The sequence below is a fragment of the Vulpes lagopus genome, chromosome 22 (genome assembly GCF_018345385.1).
Source record: "Vulpes lagopus strain Blue_001 chromosome 22, ASM1834538v1, whole genome shotgun sequence".
NCBI lineage: Eukaryota > Metazoa > Chordata > Mammalia > Carnivora > Canidae > Vulpes > Vulpes lagopus.
In genome coordinates this window covers 26,045,108-26,067,309 of record NC_054845.1, presented here as the reverse complement: position 1 = coordinate 26,067,309, position 22,202 = coordinate 26,045,108, and the positions used below count along the sequence as shown (strand labels likewise).

At 55.4% G+C, this 22,202-nt stretch overlaps 2 protein-coding genes and 1 long non-coding RNA gene across 6 annotated transcripts in view; 1 reads left to right on the top strand and 2 right to left on the bottom strand.

Annotated features, from left to right (window-relative positions):
* SPEG (striated muscle enriched protein kinase) overlaps positions 1–7,060 on the bottom strand; it is a 48,887-nt gene extending 41,827 nt beyond the window's left edge. For both annotated transcript variants that reach the window (XM_041737672.1, XM_041737673.1), the window contains exon 1: positions 6,550–7,060. In XM_041737672.1, the coding sequence (XP_041593606.1) occupies positions 6,550–6,928 (379 nt within the window). In that variant the 5' untranslated portion in view covers positions 6,929–7,060. The remainder of the gene's footprint in view (positions 1–6,549) is intronic.
* A 175-nt stretch (positions 7,061–7,235) lies between these two features.
* LOC121480781 lies at positions 7,236–13,974 on the top strand. Of its 3 annotated transcripts, XR_005985103.1 has the most exons (4): positions 7,236–7,408; positions 7,857–7,976; positions 9,463–9,638; positions 10,093–10,144. It is a non-coding gene; the product is annotated as an uncharacterized LOC121480781 (long non-coding RNA). The 3 variants fall into 3 exon arrangements; XR_005985102.1 differs by lacking the exons at positions 7,857–7,976; positions 10,093–10,144 and adding an exon at positions 13,718–13,974; XR_005985101.1 differs by lacking the exon at positions 7,857–7,976.
* Positions 13,975–14,127: 153 nt separating this feature from the next.
* DES (desmin) lies at positions 14,128–21,878 on the bottom strand. The gene is made up of 9 exons (XM_041737684.1): positions 21,220–21,878; positions 20,190–20,250; positions 19,980–20,075; positions 19,655–19,816; positions 19,374–19,499; positions 18,738–18,958; positions 17,371–17,414; positions 15,590–15,672; positions 14,128–15,383 (listed from the first exon to the last, which is right to left on the bottom strand). Exons 1-9 carry the CDS (start codon positions 21,792–21,794, stop codon positions 15,342–15,344), a joined length of 1,410 nt encoding a protein of 469 aa, XP_041593618.1. The 5' UTR covers positions 21,795–21,878; the 3' UTR covers positions 14,128–15,341.
* Between the last annotated feature and the right edge of the window lie 324 nt (positions 21,879–22,202).

Genomic DNA, 22,202 nt, shown 5'->3' with positions numbered 1-22,202 from the left:
CGCCCTGGGCCCGCCCCTCCCCCGCCGGCCTGCGCCCCACCTGGCGCCCCTTCCCTGGCCGGCTCGCCGGGGCGGCGCTCACCTGCCTCCGGGTCCCCCCCACCCCGCACCTGCGTCCTGGGCCCTGGGCACATGGGGAAACTGAGGCACAGAAGAGCGCGCGGCGGCCCCCGTGGGGCTGGGGCCGCCTTCCCGGGCAGCCGGCCGCGGCCCCCACGTCACCCCCTGGCGTCCCGCGGGCGGCTGGAAGGTCACCGCAGCCCCCTTGCTCACCCCCCTGCCAGGCAGCGCGTATCTCAGAGCTCGCGGTGGCCCCGACGCGGCGGGGGCCTGGGCGCCGTGGGGGCGCCTAGGTCACACCCCGGGCAAGGGCCCTGGTGGGTGCGAGCTCCGTGCCACCCGGATCCAGAGCCCCCGAGGACAGCCAGAGGGGGCCCTGGCGCTTTCTGATGCCGGGTCCTCCGTCCCTACCCCTGCGTACACCCCCCCCCCCCAGCGACGGGCCCAGCGGTATCCTCCTCGGCACCCATAGGACCCGCCTTCTCCCTCGTGGGTGAGCATCTCCCCAGACTTGCCCTGTCCTCCTCCCATTCAGCCCTGTGCACACTTTGCCTTCATAGAGCAGCTCAAGCCCCCCCCCCCCACAGCCCCAACAATCATTATAAAACAAGTTTCTTAAGCATTTACTAAGTGCCAGGCACTTTGTAAATTTTCCTCGTTCTCGACAACCCCTTAGGAACACAGAACCGGCTCCGTTTAACTGACAAGCGACTAAGGCTCAGAGAAGTCCCACCACATAGCCAAAGCCACGCAGGTTTTGTGTCTCCGCTGTCCTGTGGATCCAAATGCCCACCCGGGCAAACACAAGGGGTGCCACTCCCGGTTTCTGAGCTGTGACTACAGTCATTTTCGTTGACACGTAGGGCGAGCTTGGTATCTACTGAGCATTGCGCTAAGCACTTTTATATGAATTCAATTCATATCAATTCAGTTCAATTGAAAAATTCAATCAATCGTCACAACAAGGGGCGAGACTGAGGCAGAGAGGTTATTTGCCCAAGGTCACAAAACCAATAATTGGGAGAGCTGGGATTCTACTGTGACAGTCATTGACCACTCTGCCATAAAGCCTCCCAGGCTAATAGGTCAGTATGTTCCCGAACTTTGTTTCTTTAAAACATGAGTCCAAAATAAATACAGAGCCAACTCATGAGTTTTGCTCAGCCTACACAAATTTTCAGTGGGACAAGCATGTTCAAGTTCAGCCGCTAACAACAATACCTCGCCGTTACTGTTTCTACTTGGCTTCTGAAGTTATTTGAGCTTGTGGGACTCTTTTTCTTTATTTTTTTTTTAGGTTCAAAGTCATGTCTTGTACTTTCTGGGGGCATACAGGTGGCCCTGTTTCCCAAACCCCAAAGACCGATGTCACCTGTGCAGATGCATGAATGGGATGGGTGCCGAGAGCCTCCGTGTGTGTGTGTGACCATATCGGTTCCAGCCAGAGGACCCTGGACACCCATAGGCACTTTCCCTGCCCACCCCCAAATACACACAGTCACAGATGGGGGAGCTGAGTGAGGAGAGGGAGTAACTTGAACCCCTGTTCTCCAGGAGAATCCGAGGGGCTGGCACATTCCATAGCAAAAATAACCAATGGGCAGCGGGCATGAGTGACGGGACAGCTGGGCCGAGGACAGGCCTGTGGGATTCTGTGTTCCTGCTCTGGGTCTGCACTGCTCACCCCCGCAGGGCTGGCCTGGGGCATGCTTGCAGGGTGGGCCACCCCCAGCTGGCCCTAGATTGCCCTATTTTTCCCTCCGTGGCTGGGCAGCTGTGCCTCTCTGCTATTTCCCCAAACCCCAGACTTCCAATTTCTGCACTGCCAGCCTCTCCCCTTTCAGAGAAAACCCGACTCATCATGACAGGCCTGATCTCTCACACAGACCCTGCTCTGAGCCACATGAACCCACTCCCCTCCTCTCTGCTTTCTTTCTTTCCTGCCTGAAAGGTCCAATTTCTCCCTTCCCTCCTTTCTCTTACCCTGCTCTACACTGCTGACATACTACACCATGTTTACTTATTTGATGTGTTTATTGCCTGTTGTCTATGCACTAGGATGTGATGATCTCGAGGGGGACAGGAATTTGTGGGATTCCTCTCCCCCTCCCCACCCCCATCATGTATCCCAAGCCACTAGAACAGTGACTGGTCCAGACATAGATAGACATAGACATAGATAAAATGGGAGGGAGTGGCACAGCTGGGGGTGGCTGGAATAGGGGTAGTAAGTCTTCCTGGAACAGCTCATTCATCCAGGCTTTCTCCCTCCTCTGTCCTGAACCAGAGCCTTTTCTAAGAAATAGCTGGAGAAGTGGCCATCTCGAGTGCCACTCAGGATCTTCCCGGGAGAGCCTGCCCTGCCTTCAAGAAAGGTCTCTTGGAGGCTTCTCTGCTCCTGCCTCTCTCTCTTCCCAGGGCTCCTCACTGCTCCCACTCTGGCTCCTCCTCCCCTCCCTGATGAGGACTGGGCATGAATGGATGGCGACACTCTCCCTACTCATCCCCAACCCCCTACTAGTTTCCTCCTGGCTTTTCATCCAGACATTCCAAATTCCTGGTGAAAAAGATAACTGCAGAATATCCCTCAACACAGGTTCTGGTGCATTCCCCATCTTTTCCTTGCCTGAAGAAGCCCTCTCCCCCGTCTCTAACCTCGTGTCTCCATGCCCTCAAGTTCCCAACATGGTTCACTCCTATCTGTAGACCTTTGGCCCTTCTGATTGAAACCAGTCTCCTGGACTCTGGCTATAAAACAGCCAACAAACACCGTAAGCACTGTCAGCTTGCCCCTCCTCTCGGCTGTGCCCTCTCCTCCTTACCCCCTGCCCTTTAGGCCTCTCCCTTCAGCCACACATGTCCCAAGGGTTGAGGGTGATACTTGTTCTGGTCCTTTGGTTTGCATATAGCTCCTCAGCCCACACAGGTGGGAGCCTGATGTTTTGAAGAAGAATGCCCACCTATCTTGGAGACTTTCCAGAAGATGACTTCGGGGATATGATTGGGAGAAGGATGGTTAATGATGGCAGGTCCTGGCCTTAGTCTTCCCTTGCTTCTTTTTATGAGGACAGGCAACGTGGACCTGAACCCCCTAACATATCTGGCTCTGTTACCTCATTAGCCATGTGACCTCAGGGAAACTCCCCCTTGGAACTCTAGTTTTTTTATAGGTATAAACATCACCACAGGAATCTAGGCATAGAAGATTAAATAATGACAGGAGATGGGGTGCTGTACCCATGTTAAAGATTCTACAAGTAGCCTGCATGTCTGTCATTCTCAGTATTCCCATTCTTTCCTTTTTTTTTCTTTCCTCATTTCTACACCCCAAACCCCACCCTCCTGTGTCCATTCTTCCAGATTCTCCAGTCTGCAGCCCACTTGTCTTCTCAAGGCCCCAGCCTCCCCAAGCCATGCCGATAGCCCTCCATCCTTGAGCTACCATCTCAGGCTTCAGGAGTGCCAGGAACCTGAGCATCACCCTCTCTTGCCGAGCCAGATGGCAATCCCAGCCAGGAAACTGCCTCCTTCTTCTGCAGCCAGGTCCTGGCTGGGCTTCCTCGAGAACGCTGAAGTCCTCCTGCTGTTGATCCCAACTGAGAAAGTTTTCCATGCGTAAGTCTGAGCACTGCTGAGCAGCTTGCCCAGCTGCCCCTGACTAAGACCCATAGTAACTGGGCAGGTACTGATGGGGGGGGAGGGGCAATCGGAGGAGGAGGCAGCCAGGCCGGCAGTCTGTCCCCCACCATCCCCAGAGCAAAGCCCTGCCCTCCCCTTCCTGTGGAAGGGGCGTAGTAGTCAAGCTCTTTGCAGGAGAACAGACTTCCTTCCATCCCTGCTTCCATCCCCACCTTCAATCTGTACAAGAAATATCACTTCATCCTTTGTACCTGCTTCCCCAGGGTTGCTATGGGACTTCACTGATACGTCAAAAGATGTGATGGTGTATCACCTGCCACACATGGAGCTCTTCATAACATTATAAATTATTACTAAGAATTATTACCAGTTAATAATAATTATAAGATTGGGCTTGGGGTAAAGATTTCATTAGCAGAGAAAAGTTCTCAACTGTGACTTGCCGCAGCTCAGTCTTCCGGTTTAAACATGACTGTCAAAAGGCCCAGGTCCAGTCCTCGTGGCACCCAGGGTCCTTTCCTTACCCTAGGCCTCTCAAACATGCTGTTCCACTGGAGCAGCCTGGAGGCGGTCCTCCTGGCCTCTGTCTAGCTATGCCCAGCCAGCATTCAGTCCTGCCGACCTGCTAGCCAGCTTACAGAGGGACAGAGGAAACCCATCTTGCAGGGAAACACAGTGCTGCTTGAGGGGGGTGAGAGGGTGTCTATCTAACACCTCGTCACTCTCCCCACTTTGGGGGACCCAAGCGGGCCAGGGGGCTCTCCCCTCAGAATGAAGGCCTGGGCTACTCTCCATACAATGGACAGCTCCCCTCCCTTTCTTTTTCTCTCTCCTCCCTCCAGAATTCCTTGAGTAGTTAAAAAGCCCCAGAGTGGAAACCAGGAGGAATGGGTTCTTAATTCTGGGTGGCCATAACTAGTAATGCATTTTCCGGCAGATCTTCCTCCGTTCTGGACTACCGTGTCCTTTCCTGCAAAAGGAAGCATTCGGACCTGAGGTTCTCTGTTGTCATTTCAACTCAAAACCAACGTGGCACTCCTCAGAGCTTCCTTATCCTTCCCTGAAACCTCTGTCCCCAGGGCACCTGGTGGCTCAATGGGTTAAGCATCTGCCTTCGGTTCAGGCCAGGATCCCAGAGTCCGAGGGTTGGGATGGAGCTGAACTCCACAGTAGTGCTCCTTGCTCAATGGGGACCCTACTTCTCTCTGCTGCTCCCCCTGGCTCATGAGCTCTGGGTCTCTTTCTCTCCAGTAAGTAAATAAAATCTTTTAAAAATAAAATAGTTTTTTAAAAAATAAAATAAAATCTCTCTCCCAGACCGTATTCTTACAGATCTATCATGCCCTTTGATTTGATTTATATTCTGTTTTCAGTCCCCTTTGGCCCAAGGGACCAGAGCTAAGATCCCCAAGAAGTCTGATCCTTCCTCAGCTTAGAGCGCTGCCAGGATGGGTCCCTTCCCCTGACTCCAGGCTGGGATAACCTGTACCTGGCCAATCAAGAGAAGCCAGCCTTGACCCTCTCTGCCCCAGGCTTGGCCACAGGGAGTCCAAGGAACCAGTGCTCAAGACTGTAGGAGGGTGGGCAGGGTAGGGCAAGGTGCTGACAGAGGGAGGCTGAGCCCCTGCTCCATCTCCTCACATGCTGCCACTCCGAGCCTCCTTTCCCCTCTAGCTGCTGAGGTCCTCCATCCTTGTGCTTCCTTCTCAGCCCCCAAGGATGTACCCCGACACAACGCCACCCAGCTGGAGTGAGAGTTCCCGCTTGAAAATGCCTGGGACACACTCAATGATGCCCAAGCTCTTTGCTACCTCCCTGGCTACGCCTACTTCTCCAGAATTCTGGTTCTCAAGACTCAGTTAGCCCAAGGCTCTATTGAAGGCCCTAGAGAACAACTGGCTGGTTTAGGGGATGAGAAAATTTAAAAGGAAACCCAGACACTGATCCAAAGCGACACTGATCCTGGGCCTGGCCCCAGCAGGACCAGGGGTACCAGGCCCAATCTTGGTCCACTCTCTTCTGCCTCGGATCATCATCTGTCCCTTTGCACATGAGCCTGGCACTCTGTATCCACATACGTAGGGGCCCAAGTACCAGCCTGAGCACCCCCCCTTCCATGCCCTCTGAGTCTCAGGTAGAGTGGCCCATTGGCTTTCCATAGCAACTCCACAAACCCCCATCCCTCAGCTGTTTGTACTACCAGACCCTTCCACAGCCTACACAGGTACACACACACACACACACACACACACACACACACGCTTATGGATTCTCACACACCCTGGGGAGCCCCCAGCCCCAGCTCCACCTCCTGATGCTCTGCACCCTATTCATACTAGTCCACCTGCTTGCTTCTTCCAACTAGCCCAGTGCGGATCACACCAACCTGCCCCAGCGATGGCCTGCCAGGAGCTCTGACCCATCCCTCAGCATTGCAGCGTGACCGGGGGAGCTTGCCCCTGTTTCAGACACATGCACACCTGTCAAGTGTCTCCCTTTAACTATCAGAGTTGATAAAGACGATTTCCCCCCAAGCGATTTTCTCTCTCTACAGGGAAGCCAGGAGGCCTTTCACTGGGCAGTTCCCGGAGAGGCCCGAGTGGGAGTAGGGCTCGGGTTTTGCTTACCAAATGCTGACCCTTGACCTCTAACCTTCCTACTTTGACACCCCTCCCCCCCATGCCCACTTTCCTCTCGGCGGGCACCTCTGGGTCCTTGCAGCGGAGAAGCCTGAGCACCCGGGAAGAGGGCGGGATGCACGCACCGGCCCACGTGGCCCCCAGCCCCCAGCCCCCAGCCCCCCAGCCCCAGCCCCAGCCCCCCAGCCCCCCAGCCCCCCAGCCCCATTACCTCCGACCTCCAGCACGGTGAGCACAGCCTCGCAGGAGGCCTGGCCCCGCTCGTTCCGGGCCCTGCAGCTGTACACGCCGGCGTCCCGCGCCCCGCAGCTCCGCAGCCACAGGCAGCTGGGCTCGGGGGCCGGCGGGGGCAGGGGCTGCCCGTCCCGGAACCAGCTGAGGCTGGGCTGGGGCGTCCCGCTCACCGCCACCCGCAGCCGCACGTCGCCGCCCGCCAGCACCGCCGCGTCCTTCAGGGGCCGCAGGAAGGCGGGCGCCCCCGCCGCCGCCCCTCCGCCGGCGCCCACCTTGGCTCGCTTGGGGGGCACCCCGGGGCTGGGGGGCGCCCGCGTGCCCGCGTCCCCGCCTCGCGTGCCCCGGGCTTTCTGCATGGCCTCTGCGAGCTGGGCTGCGGGTTGTCTCTGGAACTCGGGGGGATGCCGCCCTGGGATGGGTCCTGGGGGGCCGGCGCCCTGCCTTCCTGCTGCCCGCCCGCCCTCGGCCTGTGTTACCCAGAAGGTCACCGGGGCGGCCGGCGTTTGCGCCTCGGGGGCTATTTTTAGGCCCCCCGGCTCGGGTTGCGAGGGAGCAGTGGAGGGAGGGGGCAGCAGAGGAGGGGACTTGGACTCCAGTGCCTCCTTCCCTCTCTCCGGGAGCCCCTATCTCCAAACCCTGCTGGCTCCAGGTCCCTTCCCCTGCAGCTCAGGCCTGCCCCCTGCCCACCCAGGAGTCTGGAGTCGGGTTACGCCCGGGACTCGATCCCACTGCCCTTCCACCCTCTCCTCAGGCTCCTGAGTCCCAGCTGGGGCAGAGGGAGAGGAGGTCCTGGACCTGCGACCGAGAGGCAGATGGGGAAACAGGCCCCCGTGGAGGTAAGCAGAGAACCAGGAAGAAGGACCAGTGGTGTCCCAGTGGTGTCCCGAGCCTCCATGCCCCCTCCGTGAACCCTAAGCCCAGGAGCAGGGAGTTGGGCGGATTCAGACTCTCAGCTGGTCCCACCCTCACTTGCTGGGTAATAGGGAACCTCTCTCAACCTCCAAGCCCTCCTCCATAAAAATGGGTAATTGAACAAGGGTTACAACAGGCAGAGAAGGGGGGGGAGACGTTCCAGGCAGAGGGAACAGCATGACCTAAATCAGAGCATGATGACAGGAGATGACACGTGTTCTAGGGTCAGAGGAGTAGGGATTGAGCTGGAGGGGAGGTGGAAGTTTTGCTCGCTAAGGTCTGTATCTTGATGGCAGTGGGGCGCTGCTGCAGGGTGTTAAGCAGCAGGCTAACATGGTCAGAACTGTGTTTTAGAAGGCTCCCTCTTGACAGCTATGGTGCAGAAGGTGAACTGGAGATGATGGGACAGACTGAGGCCATTTACAGCATGGTTCTCCGAGGATGGTGCCTGCTGGAAGTGCAGACACTCAGGCCCCACCCCCAGAGACGCAGGTGCATGGGGGATGCTGGGAGGGCCCAGGAATGGCACATTTCACAAGGGTCCAGGAGACTGTGATGCTTCTTAGGGCTGCACTTTGAAAAACATCAAGATAGGACTTTACTGCTTTTAAAAGTTCAAGTGTGGGGCTCCTGGATGGTTCAGTTCGTGAAGTGTCTGACTCTTGATCTCAGCTCAGGACTTGACCAGAGTCATGAGTTAAAGCCTCATTTTGGGCTCCATACTGGGCATGGAGCAACCTTAAAAAATAAAATAAAATAAAATAAAATAAAATAAAATAAAATAAAATAAAATCTCAAGTGAGACTTCTGATAGAGCAGTTCCATGCCCTAACTAGTGGTGGTCACATGAATCTACATATGTGATAAAATTGCACAGATAGAACTACACACACACACACACAAACACACACCCACTAATGAATGCATGTAAAACTGGTGAAATCTCAAGAAGGTGGGTAGACTAATAGCAATTTCCTGGTTATGATATTGTACTGGAGTTTACACAAGGTGGTACCATTAGGGAAAGCCAAGTGAAGGTAATAGTATTATTTTTTTTTTAAGATTTTATTTATGGGGACATCTGGGTGGTTCAGTGGTTGAACGTCTGCCTTTGGCTCAGGTCGTGATTCCAGGGTCCTGGGATCGAGTCCCACATTGACCTCCTCATGGGGAGTCCACTTCTCCCTCTGCCTATGTCTCTGCCTCTCTTCGTGTGTCTCTCATGAATAAAAAAAAAAAACATTATTTATTTGACAGTGAGAGAGAGAACACAAGCAGGGGGAGCAGCAGAGAGGAGAGGGTGAAGCAATCCTCACTGAGCAGGGAGCCTGATACAGGGCTTGATCCCAGAACCCTGAGATCATGGCCTGAGCCGAAGGCAGACGCTTAACCAACTCAGCCACCCAGGTGCCCCCGTATTGTTTCTTTTTTTTTTTTTTTTTTAATTTTTATTTATGATAGTCACAGAGAGAGAGAGAGAGGCAGAGACACAGGCAGAGGGAGAAGCAGGCTCCATGCACCGGGAGCCTGATATGGGATTCGATCCCGGGTCTCCAGGATCGCGCCCCGGGCCAAAGGCAGGCGCCAAACCGCTGCGCCACCCAGGGATCCCCCCCATATTGTTTCTTATAACCCCATGCCAATCTATAGTTATCTCAAAATGAAAAGTTAAACAAAAGTTCAGGTAAGAGACTTAGGCCTGACCTTGATCCCAGAGGGGTGAAGCCTGGGAAGGCAGAGAGGAAGCCAAAGAAGGAGCCCTGAGTCATCCTGAGATAGAGAAAGGTACTGTCAATGTCACCTCATCCCCCACCCCCATTCACGGGCACCAAAGTCAAAGTGTGCCTGTGTGTGTGAGCACAGAGGGTACAGAAGAGACCGCTTAAGCACTGAATTATATCACGGGGATTAAAAGCCTTGAGGAATGAAATTTCTTTGTTGTTTGCATGCATTCGAGCTTACTCTTTGTGCTGTTCAGTTCTTCGGGTTTTGACAAATGCAGAGAATCGTGCATCTTCTACCTCAGGACCATACAGAACATCACCCTAAATATTTGCCTGAACATCGTCTTTGTGGTCAACCACACCCCCTCCACCAACCCCGGCAACCACTGGTGATGAATTGAAGTCTTAAACATGAATGTAATTCTAAAAGGTAAAAATGTGGGGGAAGGCTTTGCAGGAGGATGGAACATCAAGAACAAAGGAAGAGACTATTTTATTTTTAAAAAGATTTATTTATTTACTGGAGAGAGAGTGAGAGTGCATGTACATGTGCATGCAAAGAGTGGAGCAGAGGAGAGCCAGAAAGTGAGAATCTTCAAGCACACCTCCTGTTGAGCACAGAGCCCAATCTCAGGACCCCCAAGATCATGACCTGAGCCAAAACCCAGAGTCTGACCCCCAACCGACTCAGCCACCCAGGCGCCCTGAGACTATTTAAAACAAAAAATAACCCAAAGTCGTCTAGCACTGGACCTCACCAGTTTGCTCAGAATGCATGTAGTAGGTGGTCTGTAAATGTTGGCTGGTTGGTTGGCTGGTTGGTTGGCTGGTTGAATACATGAACTGTGTGGTCTTTTTTTTTTTTTCTTAATTTGTTTATTCAGGAGAGACACAGACATAGGCAGAGGGAGAAGCAGGCTCCCTGTGGGAGCCCGATGAGGGACTCAATCCCAGGATCCCGGGATCACAACCTGAGCCAAAGGCGGATGCTCAACCAGTGAGCCACCAGGTGCCCGAACTGTGTGGTCTTAAGCAAGTCACTTAACATCATCAAGCTTCATCTCTTCATCTATAAAATGGGGTAGCTCAACTCAGGACTGATTCATTCATTCAACAAACGTTTTTTGAGTCCCTACTCTGTGCCTGTCCCTGTTCTAAGCAGTAGGGATGTAGCAGTGAACAAAATAGACAAGGATTCCTGCCCCTATGGGAAAAAAATGGAGCAGGGCAAGGGAGATGGGAGTGTGGTGAGGCTTGAGCTTTCCGATAGGGTGGTTGGAGCCTCACTGGGAATGACGGAGTCAATCCTAAAGGAGTTAGGAAGCAGATGGTACAGGTGTCTGGACAGGACTGCTTCAGGCAGAGGGAATGATGCGCCTGGTAGGGCTCCAAGAAGAACCAGGGGCCCAGTGGGGAGGAAAGAGACGTGAGGTCAGATGGGGAGCAGGGGCCAGATAGCCTAGCATCTCGTAGGCCGTGGCACTTTTATTCCTGGTGAAAAAGGGAAGTCCTCTCAGAGGATCTCGAGTTCAGGAATCACATGATCTGACTTGGGTTTCTGTGATGGCTTTAAGTTATTATATTAAATATTAAAATGAGTATTAACTATTTAAAAGAGCCTGGCACAGGGCCTAGAACATGGCTTATGTATCTCCTGGCCAAATGTCTGGCCTGGGGGCATTCACTGATGCGCGCGCCCGGGTGCAGGGCCCAGGAAGGGCGGGCACCAGCCCGTGTGAATCGGGGGCGCCCTCTCCTGGAGGAGCCCGCCAGGGCTGTGACAGGGGAAGCCACGGGCTCTGGCCAGGCCCGCCACCCAGGGCAGCTGGCAGCTAAGGGCTCATCTGTCCCTCAGAATGGGCCCCATAGTGCCCCGCGGCCTGGCGCCAGGCCTGGAGTGTGCTGCCACTCTGTCCTGCCTCGAGATCACAAGCCTATGGTGTCATGGAAAGAGATCTGGGCTCCAGAGGCCAAGGAGCCCGGGGCCTGGTCCTCCTGTGCCACAGATAATGCTGTGCGACCTTGGCAGCTCACCCCACCTCTCTGGGCCGTGGGGAGTTTCCTGTGGGTCATAACGTGCACCATGGGCCTAGCACATGGTAAAAGGTCAGTAAATGTTGGTTGGATCAGCGAGTGAAGTGGGGGTCATCAGCCTTCCCAGTAAATATTTAATTTGGAGAAAAGTAAATAAAAGTGCTCAGTGGGTATTCATTCAACAAGTACTTAAATATTTCATGAGCACCTTCTATGGAGCAAGTACTCTCTCGGGCACCGGGAAACCCGTGGTGAGTGAAGAATGAAAACCTTCCCCTTAATTAGCTGACATTCAGGCGCTGAACCAGAGGTCCTCGATGTATATTTGCATAAGGCTCCAAGACAAGCTGGTGAGAGGAGGAAGGGGGAAGGGTGAGTGGGTGGGAGGGGAGGAGGGTAGTCAGAGTGGAGAGGGCAGGACGGTGTCCCCTGAGCCCTCAGTTCCCAGCTTAGGGACACGTTTTGTCTCCATAATCCTTTCTACCTCACCCATTAGGCGGGGTCTGAGATGGTCTAGAATGGGTCCCCCAGGCCCAATGAGATGCTAGTCTGCTATCCGTGAGCTCTCTCACTTCTCCGTGACGTTCAGAGTCTTGTAAGAGAAAACAACAGTGTCTCAAGGAACAGGGAGAGGTTTTGCCGTGGAGGTGATGGGGTGCACATGTATGACCACATGGAACCCAGATCTTTCTTGGCTTATTTTGTCCATTCCTTGGGAGCACCGCCATATCCATGTCCCTTGCCCTACATTCCCTGCCTCATTCTTCAGCTCCCAAGGAGATAGGCAAAGCAGAGCATTTGGAACCAGAGGATTTCTACCTAGGTTTTTGGGGTTTTTTTTGGGGGGGGGGTTAAAAATATTTTTATTATTTTTTAAAGATTTTATTTATTCATGAAGACACACACAGAGAGAGGTAGAGGCATAGGCAGAGGGAGAAGCAGGCTCCCTGCAGGGAACCTGATGCAGGACTCGATCCCACGACCCTGGGATCATCCCCTGAGCTGAAGACAGGTGCTCAACCACTGAGTCACCCAGGCGCCCCTAAAATATTTTATGTTTAAGTAATCTCAACACCCAATGTGAGGCTTGAACTCACAACCCCAAGGTCAAGAGTCAAGGCGCTCTACCAAATGAGCCAGCCAGCCACCCCCCCCCCCCCCCCCCCCCCCCCCCCCCCCGCCAAACCAGAGGACTTCTGCTCCCAGGAAGGCTCTGCCGAGAGAACGCTTCCCCACTGGGGACACAGGGTGGGGGCTGGGCCTCCTCTCCTGTCTGAACAAGTGGGTAGTCATCACAGGAGACAGGCGTGTGCCAAAGAGGAGAGCTTTCTGGCCCCAGCTACAAGGGGTCACCGTGGACCTAGTGTGTTCTCTGACACATTCAGGCAGAGCTTGATGACTGCTCATCAAGATGTTTGCGCAAGGCCAGGAGGGGACTTCTGGATCGTGGGCATCACCGCCTGGGGGCCTTGACATCTGACTCTGAGAATCTGCGATTCCTAGATTCCACTCTAGTGACTGGTCTACACCTAAGCTTTTTTGGAGGGTAGGATGCCTCTAAGACCTTCCCTGACCTTGGTGTCCCTTTATCCTTTGTGGGCTAGATGAGCGAGCATACTCATTTAGGGGAAAGAAGAAATTGCTGAGACGCTCCTGAAATTGCTCACAGGTACATGCACTACCTCTTGTCTACCTGAGCCCAGCCTCACCCAAGGGTGTTTCTCTCACAGAGAGATGAGCTCAGATTCTGGGCCCCCACCAGGGGGCCCTCACCTGCTCCGCCTCCTGTATCCTGGGGTGAAGACACTGCAAATGTTACTTCTAATTTCACTTGGAATTCCACTAGGGGTTGACTGGGAGTTTTTCTGGGGCTCACAGCATTCATCCCACTGGAGGGGGGTAGAAACGACCACGAGTCACCGGTATAGACAGTGGGGACCTGGGGTGTGCCCACGATGCTCCCCGGGCAAAGATGAAGACTACCACAGAGAAGGGGGCATTCTTATAGGGAGGAGCTACATAACCCATAACCCAGAGGGAAGGAGCAATTTGTGAGCAAGGATGACATCCAAGGAGAGGGAGAAAGCTAGAGACACCAGAAAGGCTTTGGAAGTTTCTGGAAAAAGCCAGTTAGGAATGTCAGACTAGGGATCCCTGGGTGGCGCAGCGGTTTGGCGTCTGCCTTTGGCCCAGGGCGCGATCCTGGAGACCCGGGATCGAATCCCACATCGGGCTCCGGGCGCATGGAGCCTGCTTCTCCCTCTGCCTGTGTCTCTGCCTCTCTCTCTCTCTCTCTCTGTGACTATCATAAATAAATAAAAAATTAAAAAAAAATTTAAAAAAAAAAAAAAGGAATGTCAGACTAGGGAACCTAAGACTAAAGCCCTGTTACGTTTTGGGTTTGTTTGTTTTCCCTACAGAATGTCTGAATTTACCATGTTTGTGATCTCTACCCTCTTCCCCCCTCCTTTACAGAACAATCCTTAAGTCTGTGAGGACTAACTTGAAGGCTGAAGCCTATATGGATCCATCAAGCTTCCTAAGTCTTGGATCTATCTGGAATTTATCTTTTGGAAGGAGCGAAAAGAGACAGGCTTCATTCCTGCCCCTCGTGGCTGCCCAATGGCCCCCAAGCCTATATTGAATCATTAAGTTTTCCCCACAGAAACCTTTAATATATTTGGGTTATTACTTTGTTCTAGGATTTCCTTTTTTTTCTCCATATGTCCTACACTCCCCTCCCCTATGCTTACCAAATGCTCCCCAAATTTCCCTTTGGTATTTTCCTTGAGACTGCATTGCGTTGGAAGTACTGGTTAATGTAGCATGAATTGGCATCTTTAGAGTGTTTGAGTCTTCTTCTCCGAAAACAAGATAGAGCTTTCTATTTTTCTTAACATTGTTATTTTTCCTGAATCGGCCCTTGCCCATACAAGGCGTTCAGGCAGCTTTAATGGGAAGAGGCTGTGAGCTCCTTTGGGGAAGGGACTAGGGGAGCCCTACTCCAGAGCCAGTCTGTGTCCTTCCAAGAACAGCAGGTGGTGTCCCTGGGGCCCTGATGATCTGAAGGTTGAGTAGGGGGCCCAAGGGGGGCAGCCCAGGAATTGGGGTCTAACAGGAGGTATTCAAGTTTCCCTAAACAAAAGCCCCCTGCCCCCCCGCACCCCCCAACCGTGTGCCACAGACACACAGCAAGGCTGGGAGGTTGTGGGAACAGTAGGGTGACAGGCCCTGGGGGACGGTCTGATCGGGCAGAAAGGCAGCACACACTCCACCTCAAGGGGTGCTCAGAAGGGCCCCCAGAGGAGACCAGGCAGTCAACACAGCCAGGGACGTGCTAGGCTAGTACTTTGCTTTTTATTGTTTCTGTCCAGAGCCCCTGCTGCAGGGGAGGGGCAGGCATGGAGGGGGGCACCCCTCCCCCTGCCTGAGACCACTCTCTGCCTCTTTCCTCTCCTCTCCTCTCCAGCATCTCGCCCACCCTCTCTCCTTCTGAATCTCCTGCTCCCACATCTGGCACCTTCGGGGGTTCCCTCTTGCAGCCCCTGCTTTCTAAGCCCACCCTGGGAAAGGAAGGGGCCATGGGGTCAGTTTCAAGCCCCCATTCCCACGGGGGCCAGTCCCTCAGTTACCTGCCCGGCTTGCTGGGGAGGCTGCCCTTTCTCTCTGACCCACGCTACAGAGAAGGGAGTGGGAGGTCTATGGGTTCTATCCTCATCCCGCGGGGTCCCAACACCCTGCTCTGGGGCCCTCTCCAAAGGCAGAGGCGAGAGCCTGAGGTCACAGGGGCCACAGAGGTGGGAGGGGCAGGGGCACTGATTCCATCTGGGCCCTGCCCAGCACCCCCGAGGGCAGTGAAGAGCCAGGCTCCCTCATTTCCAACATCCAGGACTCACACAGCTGGGGTTGCCTGTGCCTGGGCAGGGGTGGGCCATGTCCCCCGGGGGGGCCATGAGTTGTGGTCGGTGAGCAGGGGTCAGAGGCTGTGAGGGGGAGCACTGTGGCTGGGTGTGGTGCCCTGGGATGGAAGGAGGCTGGCATCAGGAGGCAGTGAGGACAGGGGCGAGGATGGTCTCTGCTGGCAGAGGGGTCTCTGGCTTTAGAGCACCTCATGTTGCTGTTGTGTGGCCTCACTGACAACCTGGGGAGAAAGAGAGGCCCAGTCCAAACCAGTGCTGGCAGGAGAATGGAGCCCCAGCCAGGGGCTGCTCCCCACTCCCCAACGCCAGGTTAGCAGGACCCCCTCTCCCTCCAGGCAGGGCCTTGAACCAGCATAGCTGGTGGAAGGCACCTGGCTGACATCGTCACAACCCCCACAAGGGTAAGGGAACCAGGCAGGTGGCTCACCTCCCCATCCCGGGTCTCGATGGTCTTGATCATCACCGTCTTCTTGGTATGGACCTCAGAACCCCTTTGCTCCGGGCTTGTTTCTGTAACGGATCGATCCACACACTCAGCCTGACCAAGTCCGGCCAATGGGAATCCATCCCTGGTCCCGTGGGGTAGAGCCCAGAAGACTCCTATCCCCTCAAGATGAGCCTATTACTTCTTCAGCAAGACTTTAGAACCTGTCCTTGAGGCCAGCACCCAGCAGGTGGCTCTATAGACACTGGGGCCAGTCCCATGGCTGAGATGGCCTAGGGAGCCCACACATATCCTCCAGCTACCAGCTGATTCAGGAGGGTAGGGGACCCCTGAGGCCCCAGGCCACCCAACATTCCCTCTCCAGGCTTCCTCACTCCCTCTCCACTCCTGGGCTCCAACAAAGCCCTGCATGAATTTGTCTCCTAACAGAACCCGGAACCCTGTCCCAACATACTCTTTTGGAGGACCTCATGGCACCGAGCCCCCTTTAAGAGTCCAGATGAGGGGTGCCTGGGTGGCTCAGTCAGTTAAGGGTCCAACTCTTGGCTTCAGCTCAGATCATGATCTCAGGGTCACGAGATCGAGCCACACATGGAGCTCCATGCTCAGCTCGGAATCTGTTTAAGGCTCTCTCTCCCTCTGGGCCCCCCTCCTCGCTCTCTCTGTCTCCCAAATAAATAAATGATTTTTCTTTTAAGAATCCAGATGAGTAAACCATGTCTTAATGAGAGGGAAACAGATGGGAGTCAGTTACTGATTCATTGTGCAGGTGGCCAGGCACCTGCCTCTCTGTGCCTCAGTTTCTTCACCGTCAAACATTAGCAATGATACTTGCACTCTCATGGCCGCAGAGCCATTGATTTGAAAAAGCATTTAAGCAATTTCAGTTGCAAGGCTCCCACTTGGGTGTCTACAAAAACCACTAACAGCAGAAAGACGTTCTGAGTTTCATAGGGAGGGTCAAATTTGGGTCCCAGGTATTAGGAGTTTGGTGCCCATGAATCTCCTCAGCGAGCCACCAGCCTGTGATGAACCCTGTAACTCGGTGGGGCACAGCATGTATTTTTCCCGATGGAAATGAACATCGAAGACAAAAAAGGTTTGATCTAGGAAAGGCGACGCTGCCAAGGACTCTGACTTGCTTTCCTAATGTATCATTATAGCGTGTTTTTCTGCTCTCTGGGGTTGGAAAGCCACTCGATCTGCATATAACTAATGTCAGGATGGCAAAATGCCCCAGGAGTTCGTTCTTTTAATTGTTTGGCTTTGCTAAGGTTTGGCTTCATTTTTTTTAAACATGTATCCAACATCTTGCTCCAGCAAACTGGAGGTGTTCAACAAGCAGCTAGGGGGAGGTGGGGGGTGCTTGACAGTTTGCCAAGCACACAGTGGCTGGAGGGTGCCTCGTAGCTCAAGGGTGTATGGTTCTAGATGCTTCCGTTGTCAGATCCCCAAGGACACCCTTGGTACCTTGAGATTTGGGGTGTATTGGGAATAGAATCCATGTGCTGATGTTTAATACTCTCAGAAGGTCCAGGGGACACAGTCAATATAATGCCATGAAATAAAATAAAAACCCCCTCTCTGTTAGAAGGTGCCTCTACCTAAATTTCCCCACCCACCTGCAGCAGCTCCTTTTCTCTTTCCTGGACCCCAGCCCTGTCCCCATGGTTCCAAACCCCCTCCCTGGCTGGCCTTGGGCAGTATGCAAGCTGGACTCCTGCCCCTGCCACCCCAGCATCCACCTGCCAACATGCACTCACCTCGGAAGTTGAGAGCAGAGAAGGTCTGGATGGGGAGGTTGATCCTGAAAGGGGAGAGATCAAGCCCCCGAAGGGTTAGGGCCCTCTATCTCTCCCTGTGACCACCCATCAAAGCTTGCCCTGGTCCTCACTAAATGCCATCGTCAGCTGTCCCCGCTCTACTGACCCTAACATTCCCACTTTCACACTGCTAAGAGCACAGGGTCACAGGGCAAAGGGCAACTCCAGCTATCCCAGGAACTGTCCCTTCTGGATCATCCCATTCCATCTCTGACCTGCTGGCTTGACGTGAGTACCCCAACCTCTTAGTCCCCCCCCCAGTTCACCAGGATCTCCTTCCTCAGGCACCGCAGGATGTATCGATAACAACTATAGGCCACATCCATCATGTGTATGCCCACCCTCCAGCCAGGCTGGCAACCTCTGGCCTATGCACGGGAGGGCAAGTTCTAGGGTAGACGCCATCCTCACATGCCTAGTGCAGGGAAAATGCTACGCATCTGGAGCCACCTTACATGGAGATGTATGTTATATGGAGATGTAACTATGAAATCTGACACCTCTCTATGTGCAGGTCTGTATTTACACGTCTGCTGATTTTTTTAAACTTTAAGGTATTATCATTTTTTTTTTTGGTATTATCATTTTTATGAGCATCATTGTTTTTTGAGTAATTGACCTGTTTTAAACTGAGGTTAGGTTTACCCACGGTGATATGCACGATCTTATTATGCACTTCAGTGAGTTTCGATCAGTGTCTACACCCGTGTAACTTCCAGTCTAAGTCAAGATACATAATGTCTCCATCGCCCCAGAAAGTTCCCTCACATTGCCTTCGAGTCGTGTCATTTTTGGTATCTAGAGGTGAGTTGCTCTGAGCATGTCACGCTGTCTTTCCCTATGAGGGTATGTGTGTGCGTGTGTGTGCGCGTGTGCAGTGTACCCTTGGGTACGAGTCTCTGCACACTCCTCCTTAGGCTGTGTCCCAGGCTCTCTCTTTGTCTCTATCTGCCCCCTCCCTTTCCTTCCTCACCATTCCCCACTCTGCTTTCATCTCTCCCTTGACTAGCGGTAATATTTTATTACTGGTTGCTGAACATGGTTTTATGCTGCTGGCTCTTAATTCTGAAGGTAGATGAGGGAATACTTATATTTCTCTTTTTATAAAAGCTATTAATTAAATCACTTTTTCCCCAGGTGGCCTTCATTAATTCTCTACAATTAGTGGTGTGGTGGCCTCTTGTATAAAATCATTTCCAGATCTTGCTAAGGGAATCCTCAGCATCTCACACACCACCCCCCACCGCCCCCCGGAGGCAGGATTGGGCCCCTCAGCACTCCCCTGACTCCCACCACCAGCCCCTCACCGGCTTTCCTCGCCCTCCAGCAGCTTCCGGTAGGTGGCAATCTCCACATCCAGGGCCATCTTGACATTGAGCAGGTCCTGGTACTCGCGCAGGTGGCGGGCCATCTCATCCTTGAGGTGCCGGATCTCTTCCTCCAGGCGCGCGATGTTGTCCTGGTAGCCGCTGGCCTCGCTAGCAAAGCGGTCCTCCATCTCCCGCATCTGCCTCATCAGGGAATCATTCTGTAGGAGAGGGACACCCAGGTCAGGGAGAGGGCTCGGAGGGGTGAGCACTAGAGGCCCAGGATCGGGAGGGTCGTAGCCTTGGACCTGGGTCACAGCCCCAGAGGGCCAGGTCCGGGAGCTGGCAAACTGGTCTGAGCTAGGGGAACCCTGAACTCAAGTGAAGTCTGATGTGGAAACCCAGAGAATATAAGTGATCAAAGGAAGCATCCATGTCCTTTCTCTCCAGAGCCCCATGATTCCTGAGAGTTCAGCTGAGAATCCACCTGTCTGTGTTCACGCGTGCGGGATATTTGAAGAGAAAGAGACCCAGAGCCCTCTCTGGGTGATGTGATGGGAGCCAAGGTCACAGTGAGAGTGTGAGCTGCAGGCGGAGGACCAAGGATCAGGCCTGGGGAGGTGGGCAGGGACTCACGGTGCCCTTGAGGGCGTCGATCTCACAGGTGTAGGACTGGATCTGGTGTCGGTACTCCATCATTTCCTGCTTGGCCTGGCGCAGCGCGTCGTTGTTCTTGTTGGCTGCCTGGGTCAGGTCGGACACCTAAGGGCAGGGAGGGGTAGTGAGATGCGGAGTCTACGGGAGGCAGGTGAGGACGGCAAGGGAGCCTGGAGACCCTGGCTCACCCTCCACCCCACGGACAGAGCCCCAGGGAGCACCTCCAAACCGGGATGGAGGCCCTGGGCCAGGTTGCCCACCTTCGACTTGTACCACTCCTCAGCTTCTGAGATGTTCTTAGCCGCGATGGTCTCGTACTGGGCCCGGATGTCCCTGAGGGCGGCGGTGAGGTCTGGCTTGGACATGTCCATCTCCACCTGTACCTGTTGTTCCTGAAGCTGGGCCTGCAGCTCTCGGATCTCCTGCGGGGGCACGGCGGGGCTTCAGTGCTATACCCGGCCCCACGGCCCCACGCACACAGCACCCCCTCACGCCCCTGTTCCCAGAGCCCTGCACTGCCCCTCCCCCTTTCCGGCTGTCCTCACCAGGGCCTAAGGATCCTGAGGAGGAAGGCTGAGGGCATACCTCTTCATGCACTTTCTTAAGGAACGCGATTTCCTCGTTGAGAGATTCAATCCTGCGCTCCAAGTCAATTCGGGCTAGAGTAGCTGCATCCACGTCCTGGCAGTGGTCAAGCAAGAGGGGACAGGGTCACTGATAACCCAGGGCAGAGGGAGACCAGGGGCCACAAGGGGTCAAAGGGGTAACACTGCTTGGGGACCAAAGAGGGCTCACCGCTCGGAAGGCAGCCAAATTGTTCTCTGCTTCTTCTTTCAATTGGATCTCCTCTTGCAGCCTGGCCACAACAGACAGACGGAAAGAGACGGTTGGTGGGGATAAAAGCGGCGGTGGGGATGGCCTGGTGGGGCTGCCCAGGGACTGGGACTCAGGACACGGTGAGGAGGGCTGGCTACAAGGGTGCAGACAAGAGGCCCTGCCCACCCAGGGAGGGGACAGGAAGTGGCCCAGTTTCTTCCCCGGAGCCACACCCCGGAAGTCTATGTCCCCACCAGATTGTGACCTCCCTGGGATTAGGAACTGTGTCTGTTCTATCCACCCCTATTCCTGGTTTGCAGCCCCAGCCCTGGGCCTCGTAGGGACTCAATTACTGTTTGTGCCCTGGGTGGTAGGATGGCGCTTCTGCTCACTCGGGCTGTCAGAAGCAGGCCTGTGAGCACTTTTGCTCTATTCTTGTTGCCTTTTCCTGCCGGAAGCCTGGTGAAGCCCACCATTAGGTCCTCCAAGGTTTGTAGGGGCTGCAGCTAGCCCCCTCCCCTTCCTCTAGCTCATCCGTTCCCTCTGTGAAATGGCACAGCCTCAGCCCAGCCCAGGGACCAAGATCTGCTCTCTACCCACCTCCCCTGGGCCTCATCACAGATGAGCTGAGAGCTACCCCTTGGATTCCCCACCCGGGCTCTTTGCAGCCTGCCCCAGATTTTCCTGGTCAACTAACAGCCCCCCACCCACCCACCCTTGACTGTGCCAGGGCGTCCGCCCTTTGCTCATTTGCTTATCCCCCAGCGACACCACCTCAGCATCTTAAGATGCTTTTCAGGGGGCTGTCCACAGGTCCCGGGGGCTCTCATTTCCACCCCGTTTCCATTTCCATCCCCCATCCCGCAGAAAAGTTCCCCTTTGCAGAGGGAGAGCAGGAGGGAGAGCCCGGGGGACACCGGTGGATGACTCTGTCCCCGCGGGAGGGGCGGGGGGAGGGGGGCTTCCTGGCGCCCTGGGACGGGTCCTGGGGGCGCCTGCGCGTCCTCACTTGGCCTTGAGCCGCTGCAGGTCGTCCAGCAGGTTGTCCCGCTCCACGTCCACGCGGGCGCGCTGGTTGGTGAGCACCTCCACCTGGCGCCGCAGCTCGCGCAGCTCCTCCTCGTAGATCTCGGCCACCCGGGTGGGCTCCCGGCCCTTGAGCCGGTTCACCTCGGCGGCGAGCGCCGCGTTCTGCTGCTCCAGGAAGCGCACCTTCTCGATGTAGTTGGCGAAGCGGTCGTTGAGCTCCTGCAGCTCCACCTTCTCGTTGGTGCGCGTGGTCAGGAACTCCTGGTTCACGGCGTCGGCCAGCGAGAAGTCCAGCAGCTCGCCCGCGCCGTAGGAGGGCGCGCGGCCCGAGCCCAGCCGGCCCGCCCGCAGCGCCCCCAGCCCCCCGGCGCCGCCCGACGTGCGCGACACCTGGTACACGCGGGACGTCACGGAGCTCGAGGAGCCCTTGGTGCCGAAGCCGGCGCGCGGGAACACGGGCGAGCCGAGCGGGGAGCCGAGCGGGAAGCCCCCCGCGCCGCCGAAGGTGCGGCGGTACGAGGACACGCGCTGGCTGGACGAGTAGGCCTGGCTCATGCTGGCGGCGCGGGCGGAGGGCGGCGCGGAGGAGGCGGCGGCGGCGGCCGGCGCGGGCGGAGGCGTCGAGGGGAGACGGGGCCCCGCGGCCGCCCGCACTATTTGTATCCGTCCTGACATCAGCCCCCGCCGCCCCTCCCCTGACAGCTGCAGGATCCCGCTGTCCTGCCAGGAAGGGCGGCCCGGCGTGGGGGCGGGGAGCCCAGCTCCCCCGCAGAGCCCTGCGCCCCTCGGCGGTGGCAGGGGCCCCAGGAGGCGCGGGCGGGACCGGGGGGCAGGCCTGTCCCCCCAACCGGGCAGCCCGCGTCGGAATCCCTGCGCCCCAGGGTGGGGGCCAGTCTGCCATCCCGGGGTCCCGCCCCCCCCTCCTGGGGGTCGTCAGGGGAGGGAGTGGGAGAGAAGTTTCCA